This window comes from Astyanax mexicanus, chromosome 14, assembly GCF_023375975.1.
Source record: "Astyanax mexicanus isolate ESR-SI-001 chromosome 14, AstMex3_surface, whole genome shotgun sequence".
Taxonomy (NCBI): domain Eukaryota; kingdom Metazoa; phylum Chordata; class Actinopteri; order Characiformes; family Acestrorhamphidae; genus Astyanax; species Astyanax mexicanus.
Genome location: NC_064421.1, coordinates 19,642,307 through 19,654,790, shown reverse-complemented (window position 1 = coordinate 19,654,790; position 12,484 = coordinate 19,642,307). Strand labels below are relative to the sequence as shown.

The 12,484-nt window shown below is 37.7% G+C and overlaps 1 protein-coding gene across 2 annotated transcripts in view; it reads left to right on the top strand.

The window, feature by feature from the left end:
- Positions 1 to 12,484, top strand: part of akap6 (A kinase (PRKA) anchor protein 6) — a 131,495-nt gene that overhangs the window by 10,694 nt on the left and 108,317 nt on the right. For both annotated transcript variants that reach the window (XM_007253777.4, XM_049463301.1), the window contains exon 2: positions 2,388 to 2,767. In XM_007253777.4, coding sequence (XP_007253839.3) covers positions 2,435 to 2,767 — 333 coding nt within the window. In that variant the 5' untranslated portion in view covers positions 2,388 to 2,434. The remainder of the gene's footprint in view (positions 1 to 2,387; positions 2,768 to 12,484) is intronic.

Genomic DNA, 12,484 nt, shown 5'->3' with positions numbered 1-12,484 from the left:
TTTTTTTAAGTATAATCAAGTGTCTTTTTACTATGCATGAGAGAGTATTTGATTAGCAGTTTTTTTAAAATCTGTCTCCATGAGTGGTGGTTTTCCTATCACCCAGTCTTAACAATGAAACAAAAATGGTTTCTATTTCATGTGGGTCCTATTTGAGCAGATGTTAATGCACAGTAGGTCAGTGCATCACCACTCTACTAAAGTCTAATAACATTTTCTTTCAAGTCAAACAGAGGATTTGGTCTTGCCTTCCTTGCAATTTTTTTTCTTTCAAATTTGTTTCGATCATCCATGTATTTAACTAGCTAAAAATGCACGGCAAGCTGTAGATGGAAGGAAGTCACATTGGTAGAGTAATTATTGGTGCATTTCTGTAGGTGGATGCAGAAGCAAGTGCTGAGGCTGCATATTAAATGCTCATACAGTCAGGCTGACTGGGGATATTGATTTCCTGTAGCACATCTAGTCTCTTCATTGGCCTAGATATTCAACACTGACTAATGTGGCATAGATAACCTTATAATGACCTGCTGCACTGTGAGTCTGACATCAGCTTAATCACTGCAGCAGTTTTTGTTCTAAAAATGTTAAAGTGACCTGCATTGATTTCTGCTTATAATACTGTTCAATGTGATGCACTGCTGTTTTTAAAACCTGTGCCTCTATTAGAAAATGCTAGTTTTCCATTTTAAGTTGCTATAAAAAGTATTTTTTGAGACTTTAGAAGAGCACAGTACCCTCTTAAAAATGGTTCTATTTAGAACCATGTCAACTTAGCAAACCATTTGAATGATTAAAGCAGTAGAACCTTAAAATAACCATATTAAAGTAATTGTACACTTACCAGTACTTATAAATGAAAGAATGTCATCTCGGCTATTGCACAAGACCTCTTATGTAACCCGAATCATATTTTTGTAGAATCATTTAATATTACTCTACCTTGTCAGTCTTTAAAAATTGTGCATCTTTAAGTTTGTCAAAAATACTGTGTATAACTGTCCATGAGAATTTTTAGGTGTGATTTCTATTTACGATACAAGGGAATTAGACTTTGCAATTGTAGGGTTCTGTACAGTTTGTTAAATACAAAGTATCGCATCACCAAGTACTTGCTAGTACACAATACTTTTCAAATGCCATGAAATATGAATATAAATGGATATTACTGGTACAATTTATACCATAATATAGGTCTTAATATACAGCTCTGGAAAAAAAAAATAAGAGGCCACTTAAAAATTATAAGTTTCTTTGATTTTACCAAATTGAAAACCTCTGGAATATAATCAAGAGGAAGATGGATGATCACAAGCCATCAAACCAAGTTGAACTGCTTCAATTTTTGCACCAGGAGGGGCATAAAGTTATCCAAAAGCAGTGTGCAAGACTGGTGGAGGAGAACATGCCAGGATGCATGAAAACTGTGATTAAAAACAAGGGTTTTTGACCAAATATTGATTTCTGAACTCTTAAAACTTTATGAAGATGAACTTGTTTTCTTTGCATTATTTAAGGTCTGAATGCTTTGCATCTTTTTTTGTCATTTTAGCAATTTCTTAATTTCTGCAAATAAATGCTTTAAATGGCAATATTTATATTTGGAATTTGGGAGAAATATTATTTGTAGTTCATTTCATTTCATTTTACTCAAACACCCAACTTATCTATAAATAGCAAAATCACAGAAACTGATTCAGAAACTGAAGTGGTCTCTTAATTGTCTTATAAATGTGGTAAGAAAAGTCTTTGGAATCAGTACTGATATCAGTCAGGAAGCAGTTTATCATGGGACATGTGTCTTGTCACAGGACAGGCAGCCTCTTTGGGAGCTGTAAGATAGTCAACCACTTTAGGAAATACCAGAGGGATCATGAAGCGCTAGGCTTGACAGATTAACGAGTAGCTCACTCTTTCATCACACAGCTGGAGTATTAACAGACCAGGCTTCTGCTTACTGAATGCAGATTAATGCTGGAGAATTGCAGAGGGAGGAGGCATCTCTGTATCCTGGTGATTATGGAGAGAGCTACTCAGAGAGCGTGTGTGCACCGGGGGGTTTGAAGCCTGTGGCCTTGCTGCTGAGTCTTTGACAGATGATTATGAATGTGTGTAGTGGCTTGCACAATATTTGATATTTTATGTGTATTTGTTGCTTGAGTCTTACACATTCCAGCTTGCTAAATGAGACTCTCAGATGAAAATAAAGGATCTCTTTTCAATTTTCAGTCTTTTTAATGTGTCAACCAGCAGAGCATGAAAGGGACTGCCTAAATTACCCGCGTGACTTTCCTTCCTCATATATTAAACATATTCTCACATATTTTTAGTTGTTCACTCGTGCTTCTCTCCTTTCTTTCTCTCCCCATGTTTCTTTCTTCTCTCAGCTGTTCCAGAAGGCCCTATCACGAGGATCTTATAGTGCTTTTTCACCATGAGCATCGCAGTGTCACCGGTGGCCAGTGAGGCTGCCTCCCCCATGATCACCTCCGTCACACCTACCCTGGAGTCTGTCCCTAAGGAGGAGCAGCCAGGCCCCTGTGGGTCCAGCAGCATCATGGACGGTGTAGGTCAGGCCCGGGACCCCTGTAGGAGTTATCAGAAGCCCCCTCCTCTGCACACGGGAGCCGATTGGAAGGTGGTGCTCCACCTGCCAGAGATAGAGACCTGGCTGAGAGCCACAGCAGAGAGGGTGAGCGATCTCACTCACTCCGTCCAGCAGGACAGCCACAACAGGCATGTGGATGTTCACCTGGTGCAGCTAAAGGTAAGAGAAACAGTGAGATTTACTGTACTACTACATTCATAAACTCATAAACTCATTTTATGGATCCAAAATGGCACAATACTTTATATGTTATTCTTTTACCTAGGTTTTTATGATTAATTATTGTAAAACATAATAAAAATAGACATTTGCTGACCTTATCAATAAAGGTAACCCTCGGTTTTACACATTTTCCTCAAATATATTTTTACAGCATTTATCCTTTAAAATTTTGGAAAAACTGAAAAAGTAAAATGACAGGAATACTCCATGTTTATCCACATGTCTTTATTTTAACTGGCAGCACGACTACCAGAAAATGACGACTTTTTCAGAGCAGAGAGTATTTATATATTTATTTAGCAGTGTACACTGATTACTAATCAATTTTTTTCATCTGGATGCATGATTTCTTACTGTTATGAATAATTTAATTACATTTTAAAATATGTTAAAAATGTGTTTCTTTATAAATTCTGTAAACCTAAAGCAGAAGCTTTATTATTGATCATTTAAGTAATTTTTTTAGGAAATGCCGATCCTAAATATGCTTTCCCTGCTAAACAGAGGGATGGCTAAATGCTGCTGCACTGATCTGTCCTCTGTGGGAAAAAGTGCAGGTTCTACATCTTGAGTGCACAGAAAGGTCTGTGTAAGGCGTATCATTGGAAATTGCAAGGAAAAGATCGATCTCTCAGGGTCTGGTGATCTGTTCCCTTTTAAGCTAAATTGACTAGAGCTCTTCCTCGATTTGACGAAGCAGTCTGGAATTGCTTGACGCCATAATTAATGCTTAGTGGGCTGTTTTAGTGTGTACTGCTGCATTTGGAGTTGGGTAGGAGCTTTATTCCAGACTGTCCTCTCTGTAAACAGTTTCTTTCAGATTCCTCCAAGCACAGTTTGTATTGCAGATTACTGGTACATTGGGAAAGTCAATTGGCAAAAAATAATCTGGCTGCAGAGTATACTATCCGTTAATCATTACTGTGATTTTAATATAGAATTAAACCAATCACACTCACATATTGCTGTTCCATCTGGATGTTGTGATAAATCAAAATGTATATATACATAGACACTGCCTGGCTAAAAAAAGTCGGCACCAAAAAAGTCACATATTCTAATATTTGGTTGAACTTTGCCTTTGTCTTGCCTTTAGCTTTGATTGCGACACACATTTGCTGTGGCATTGTTTCAGAAAGATATTGCATTGATGATGGTAGAGTCTGACCACTGCACAAAACCTTCTCCAAAGATTCTCAGTAAGGTTAAGGTCTGGACTTTTTGGTGAACAATCCATGTGTGAAAATGATGATCTCGTGCTCCCTGAACCACTCTTTTATAATTCCAGCCTGATGAATCCTGGCATTGTCATCTTGGAACGTGCCAAAAATCCATTGATGGAATAACCTGGTCTATATTCAGTATATTCATGTAGTCAGCTAACCTTATTCTTTCAGGGCATACTGTTGCTGAACCTACACCTGACCAACTGCAGCAACCCCAGATCATTTGCTTAGTTAAACCCAGGTAGTTACTTTTTTTTTTGGCCAGGCAGTGTATATAGTATGAATGTCAATTTGTCCTTTACTACTAGACTAGTGTCCTTGTTTAGTTGTGTTTTATCCAGTCAGTGAGGAAAACTCATCTGTTTTGACATATGCTGGTTACTCGGCCGTTCTTAGCAGCTCTGTCTCTGCATCTGATCCACACAGTAATTACTCTAGCCATGTCATCACTCTCTGCTGTGTGCAAGCAGCACAGTCTGATGATGTAATAGAGGCCACGGGTGGCAGTGCAGTTGCCAGAACCTTGGATTTCCTCTCTTCACCACACACTCAAACATCAGTCGATCACTGATATGATTACATAACATACTGTAGCTTAAAAACCTGAGGCTGTTCATTCATGGGTTTTCTTGTTGTCCCTTTGTCCTGCTTTTGACTTTGTCAGAGTCATCCATCCACAATGGGAAATCACTCTGGGTGCTGTTCATACTCTCAGAGTGCCACATTATAACTACGCATTCAACCAAGTAGCGTAAAGGCAGTACTGCCCAGAGGGGCAAGGGTAGTGCACTAGCTTACACATCCTGACAGTTTGGTAGACTGGTCCTTTATATATATATATATATATATATACAGCTTTTTGTATTTGCTGTTGTAATTTGTAAAGATAACAATCATCGCAGCACACTTTATTATTTATTCATTATTTATTAATAAAAGAGAGAAAATTACTATCTTTTATAACGTTGTATTGTGATCCAGCACATTAATGCTTCTAACAAAAGCATATTTTTGCTGTCATATAGGTTGCCTGCACATTTATACCTTGAATTAGCAATTCACCTTATAGATCAGGTAATGTTCACATTACCATGCTCAAATCAGATTTTTTTGCCTTAATGTGACACAGATCATTTTTTTCAAGGTTGTGTGGAAATCTAATTTTTTAACCAACCAGTTAATTAGCTCTTTATTCAGAAGGGCAGGATTTCATCAGTGAACATATAGCATTTTCAGCATTATAGAACTTGCAGTCTTTTTATTTTAAACAGTGACCAGTCATTGTGTGCAGGCTGTTTTAGGGTTCATTTGCATAAAGTGAGGCCGATACCAGTGATGACTTTCTTCTTCAGAGCATTCCAAATGGTTACACTTGCCTTTGCCAATATTTGAGCAAAAATTCTGATTGATTTTCCATCTTCTCTCAACTTTACCATCGCCCATATACAGTGCTCTGGTTTTCATGTTGGTTACTCCTCTAACTATAAATGCACAGTCTGCATGGGCAAAACCCAAATCTGAAACTGAACAAAGATATTCAGTGCTATTTATTGTATGAAAAACTTTTGCTTATAAAAAAAACTGGTGAGTTCAGACAAAAGATGCTACCTTCTGAACTGTGTTCAGATCCAGATGCACAAACCTGAATATAAAAGCTGAATTATTGTATCATATTTTGTATCATATTAATCTTTTAATGTCAACACTGAATATTTTCAGTCTACAGCAGAAACAATGGGATTGGCCTCACGGTTCCAATACTTTTGGAGAGGACTGTAATTTGAATTGATTAATGAGGTTGTAATGTGTATGTATACATACATTTGACAAATGGCCAAATCCGATCTGAGCAAAAAATTGGAATTGATTAATGAGGATGAGTTCTAATGTAAAAGTAGCCTTATGTAATAACAGTAGTGAAAAAAAAACAGATTGGCTATTGCATAATTGCTAAAGGATGCTCTACCTATTAATAGAAAGCTTTCAGGCTGTGTGTATGAATCCAGTGCAGTATGGTTATGAATAGTTAAAATATCCGGTCTGTCATGTTGAATAGCAACACCCTTAACATTAAACGAGCAGCTTTTGTATTTAACAAGGTGCAAAAATATGAAATTTAGTTACACATAAAATAGTTCTTTACAGGTTTCTTAACAGAAGCCCATCTTGAATATTACATCTTAGAAATTGCATTAAAACAGTAAGTTGTGTAGTCAGATCCATTCAGTTAACCTTAATATTTACAAATGAAGGAATTTGGCCAGAGTTCTCCAAAAATCAATAATCTAACATGTCACAATATTATTGATGCCCTGAGTTTATCAAAGATGTGTTTTATAAATATATACAGGACAGATATATTCTGCCTCTGGTGACAAAAGTGCTGATTTTCTATTTCTATTTTCTAAGTTAAAACATGACGTGTTGGCTTTAATTTAACTTGACATTGTAAATCCTGTGATCTGACACTTTCACATGCACACATTGCGATGACTAAATAAAATTATGAGTAAATACTATAAAATAAAAAGGAAAGCAATATTTTTTTCCTCCAATGATTATGGTAATACAAATATTTAACTCAAAATAAAATTTATATTCCGCTCAAACCTGACCGTCAAAGTTCTGAGAAACACTGACAAAAACTGATATAACGCCCATTCTTTTGTTTTTTTGCTAGTATTCAAGTCCCTCTTTCCCTTTGGTGTTTTAGGCAAACACACTGCAGCCCCTGATGTCACAGCTTTTTATAGTTGCTCTGTGAAGCTGCTTCTGTGAATAAGTCATGTGTGAGGAGCTTTAGAGAGAAAGGGACGAGTGCATGGTGGTGCAATGCATGGCTCTTTGTAGTGTCTCAGCCAATTTCAGACACTACAGTCACTGCAGTGCAGTGATTTAATCAATGGAAGTATATACTGTTACTGACAGAGGTGTCAAGTAATGAAGTACAAAGACTTTGATACCATATTTAAGTAGAAATTTTGGCTATCTATAATTTACTGGAGTAACATTTTTTTAGTTTTTTACTCTAAAGATTTTAAAAATAGCCTTGTTACTCTTAATGCATTTCTGCTTGTTTTTATTCTTCTCATTGGTCCTCATTAAAAAAAAAAAACATATCCAGACAATTAGCAAGAACAAAGCAGATGTATGTAGCCTAGTATGAGGAGTCTGTGGCAGACTGAGACTCTGAGGACAGAGAAAATGTCCTAACTAAGCTTCTTTAAAATATCTCCATTGTACTAAAATGCATTCATTTTCAATGCGTATACATACGGCTGAAACATGTGGCCTAGTACAATGTAAATATCTAAATTTTTTGACATTAACATTTTAATATAACATTATAGTCGTTATAGCTTTTAGAAAAAAATGTGATTTGGAAAGGGGGAAGGGGGGTAGGGCACTAAAGGACCCAGTGGCATGGACTAAGCTTTTGTCCTTAATGGCATTTTTGCCCATTTATACTCTAAGTAGTTTTAAAAGTCGTACTTTTACTGAACTATTTTTAAACCCAAGTATCTATATGTCTTCCTGAGTAAATAATCTAAACACTTTTGACACCTTTATTTACTGAAGAATTCCTGATTATGATATTTATTAAAATGAAAATTGTAAAAATGAAATTTTTTCAAAATATTTCATGGCAAAATGTTTGAGACTACACAACACAGATAAATGTATTCAGTATGTTTTTTTTACAGATGCATATATAGGGGAAGATTGGAGAAGAACATTTACTTCCCAATTTATTGTAAAATGTGCCATACATGTACATGTTTGTTAACTTAAACAGTAGCCAGCAATATTGTTATTTCACCAAACAAGTAAATCCTAATGATGAATTATGACATCACCCAGTCCTCAAGCCCTCTCCTTCTTCTCTGTGTGTGTTATTGGTGTGATGGATTGTGAGGAAGTGCGCTAGCTGCTGGATTCTAGCATGACTGCTTTCTTTGTGCCCTTTCTCAGCGGACAATGACTCAGTTTGGGTTATGCAGCACCAGCAGTGCTGAATCTGAGCGAGAGAGAAGGAGGGCATTGACTGATGTGCTTCTGTTGCTGTGGCTCAGTTATTTAAGCCCCTGTTTTTTTTCCCAGAAGGGAGCAAAGGTTGTGAGTGTGTTTGAGTACAGTGTGGTGGGAACTGTGACTCATAAATTAAGAATGTTTTCAATGTTGTTAGTCAATGCACTGACATGGCAAAATTGATGGGATAGCAGTCTGTAAACTTATCTCTGAGGACTTCTTGGGAACAACCAAGGGTGTAGCTAGCCCTTTTTTTAGGGGGATTCAATGAGTGTGTTGTTGTTGATTTTTTAAACGGATAATGATGAGATAAATCTAAAAAGAAGTATATAATTAAACAGGATTTTAAGGATGAAAATATAGCAGTCTCCACTTAAAGGGCAATCAACTTTCGGTCTGACTGTTGTCTGCTGTTTTTAATTAATTAACCTAATGCTGCAGGCTGACAATCAGCCACTCTCCACTGTTTAAACTGAAGTCAATTATCTTCATATTTGCTGGAAAGATGTTTTGAAACACATCTGTGTAAGTTGAGGTTGAACAAGTTTTTTTTAGAATTTTATTTCTGATTTTTATCCCATTTTTTACACGGCCAATTACCCAACCCAGTCATTAGAATTCCCCCATCATTAGTGATGTCCCAACACAAGGAGGGTGAAGACTAGCACATGCCACCTCCGATACATGAAGTCAGACATTGCTTCTTTTCGAACTGTTGCCGATTAGCATCACAGCGCACTCGAAGAAAAGAGCAGCGACTTGGCTCTGATTCATCAGCTCACAGATGCCTTGTGCTGTGGACATCACCCTTTTGGAGTGATTTGGGGAGAGAGCGCCATCTACCCACCCATAGAGAGAGCAAGGCCAATTGTTCTCTCTCAGAGCTCCGATAGCCGATGGCAAGCTGCATGACCGGATCAAACCAGCGATCTCCTGATTATAGTGGCACGCTTAGCCCACTGGACTGCTCGCAGCCAATTATCGAAGTTTGAGTGAGGCTAGGTAGTGGGTGGCAGATGCATGAGACAATCTTTACAACATTGTAAAGTTGTGCAGGCATTTAACATTTCTCAAACCACAGTTTTACTGCTTGTAACAGGAATACGCAATAGGAGACATTACCACTTACAGTGAACAGCACAGTAGGTGCCAATGTTCGTGGCCAACGGTGTCTGGCTAGGGTCGTCTGTGCCTACAGACAAGTGACTCTGGCAGAAATCACATCTACATTCACTGCAGGTGGTCCCATACATATCCTGCAGGGCATGGCATTGTTTTTGAGCCTCTATGGGACATGGCAAATGTCTAAGGACACAATACTAGACATTACAAATGAGTCAGGGATTTTCTCTGAGCTCATTTTCAGACATTACTCAGCGCCCTTCATTTCCCAAACATTCCCACATCTCTCTCCCATTGTTTTCTCTTGCCTTCCCTTTCTTTTTTGTTCTGACTAGGCTCTCTCTCCCTCCCACTTTCATCTTCCTTACCACTTTTACTATCCTCCCAACGATAACCCTTGTGACATAATAATTTAGAGTAAGCCAGCTGAGCCATTTCCCCAGTATGTTTATTGTTCTCTCCACCTTCAGGGCAAATCACATTATCTCCACTGACTGTGTAGCTTTGTATTCAGCCTTCTAAAGCATGACTTAACAAACATTAAACCTAATTACATGCTTTATTTTTTATTACCCGCATTACCCTTTTACCCCACTTTGAAATTGCAGCCCGATCTCCGATGAAGCCGCACTTTAAGCCCCACTTTTAGCAGTAAGAGTTAAATTGTAGTGTGTTTCTCACATATTAAGTGAATGCACTGATTGCTTTAGTGCCACAGGTGAATTATGAGGTGTTTATGCTTGTGTGTGCTTGCGTGTGCATGTTCTGGAGACTCACCATTAACACCATAAGAAACTGTGAGGTCACATGTGGCCTGAAGGACAAAAGCAGCGGGCTGAGTGCGCTACATTACCACACCTGATTCATCCATCAGCTGATTATGCCCTTCTTGCAGTGACTCAGTGGTACTGGAACAGAGATACATCACACACTGTGTGTAGAGCTGCAGGCCTCTGCCCTGCTATTGAACAGTTCTGGTCAGATTGCTAAGCAAAGGCTTCCATCTAGTGGCGGAAATGCTGAATTTCACATTATATATTTGCTTCATTTACAATACAAACATCTGTGGATGTGTAGTTGGATAATGACCTGAGCATCGACCGATCATATACATTTTCTTAAAAATAAGAGATAAGATTGGTTTTGATTTCTATTAAGATAAGCATCGTACGAATGCTATCAACTATTCAATGCTTGATCAGAACTCAGGAAGAGGTACACATCAAATAACATCACATATTTTGTAAATTGGTAACAGGACTGAATCACAGTGTTTTTTTTTTTCTTTTTTGGATATCCAGATTTATATATATAGAACTGCGGATATTGTCCTGATTATGATACCCATAAATACTGATATGTCATTTCTAATATTATTAATATGTAATGGAAAGTAGATTTTCCAATACAATTATTGTTATGTTAAAATCTGCTTATCTTTCCATAGTAATATTTCTACAGACTAAGATAAGTGCCCTTATGTGCAGCCTGGCCATGCAGTTATGCTAAAGCACTATGATATTTATTACTCACCATAATTTTACTCTTTGTTCCTTAATGGATAAATGGATTCATACATTAGAGCGTATCTGAAAGTAGAGTGACTCCTGATGATGGTTAATGCTGGTCAGCTCTTTCATGTTATGTTTAGCTAATCGTGTTGTTATGTCATCTGGTCACCACAGGATGGGGTTGTCGGTGACATGCCTTACTGGATATAATAGCACAGGTCTGTTATTAACATTAAAATGATGCTACATGCACATAAATTCCAGGGTATAGTAGAGTATAGTATAGTATAAACTGCATCCATTTTCTCAGTATGTTAGCTAGTTTATTCTCATAGCTTCCTTTCCAACCAACAGAAACAACCCTCTGGGTTCCTTAATAAATAATAAATAATAATTAATTAATAAAGAAAAGAAAACATGAACATTTGATTTGTTATTAAACTTTATCTTGAAACAGTTTTGCCTTAAAAGAACTGAGTATGCAGTGTGTGGTGCTGCTGCCCACTAGCAGTTGTGTGTAGAATGTGTAGAGGGAGAGGAGAGGCTGTTGGAGGCATTATGGGAAGAGCTGTGATCAAACACATTCCCCTGAGCCCTCCCCACTCTGCGATGTCTGCAGCATGTGAAGGGTGTGGGCATACTCCATGTATAGCAACGCCCTTAGTCATACTGTAGACACACACAGAGAGTACGGCATATACTAATGTGTGTATTTATACTGGTTATATTGAGACAGGATCAGTGTTCAGTCTGAAGTGGCCTGGAGCTGCTTGTGGACATTTATTTAGAGTGATGTAATCCCAGCACTCTGGAGAATGCAGAGAATTCAGTGAGCAAGAGATAGACTGAGAGACAGAGAGAGAGAGAGCGAGAGATAGTGACTGTAAAGTGTCTGTTGGTCATGTCACCACTTCTGGAGTCGGTACAGGTCGTTACTTGGGCTACTTTTTTAAACCGTTGGGTATGTATAAATGTATAAATGTGTACGAGACGCTGTCCTGTCAGGTCTTCAGCACTGTAACTGGCCTCCAGTGCAGTGAGAATGGAGATGGAGACAGAAAGTCTCTGCATTAAAAAGACTCTGCTTCACTTTCTAAATAGAGACACAGGCAAAATCAACATGCCCTAGATATAGTAGTGTGCATGCCTACATTACAGAACTGAAGGAGCCTGGGTGTTTTAAAGGGTCGTTAAATTGAAATTCTAATGTTCCATTCTAATGTTAATTAAATGACATTTCAGGGTTAACTGAAGAGCTCATTTGTATCTGTAATCACTGGGTAAGTTATTGCAGACATGAGGCTGATGTATGTCAACAGCTCAATAAACATTACAAAACAACATCACACTGAGTCAAAATGTGAAATGTATGGCTCTAACAGAAGCATAAGCAAGTGTTTGCATTCAAATGTAAAGCATGATGGACGTTCAGTGTGGGTTTGGGGCTGTATTTCTCCAAATGGAGTTGGTTAGTTGGCTAAAGTTAATGTTCTTATCCATTGTGCAGTTCCAATATATCAGCTAACAGATGCCACCTCTGAAGGAGCCATTTGTGCTGTCTCTGACAAAATACAGGAATTGAGCAGTGATCCTCAGCTCATAGAGCCTAGATGCTGTTTTTACAAGCAAAGTAAAGATTTAACTTTATTTTATATATTGCATTTTCTTACAAAATGTGTTATGTAAAATATTATATAAAATAATTGAAGCATGTTGTGCCTAAATGTGCCTAAAACATTTGCTCAGTGCTGTACATAATGATTATT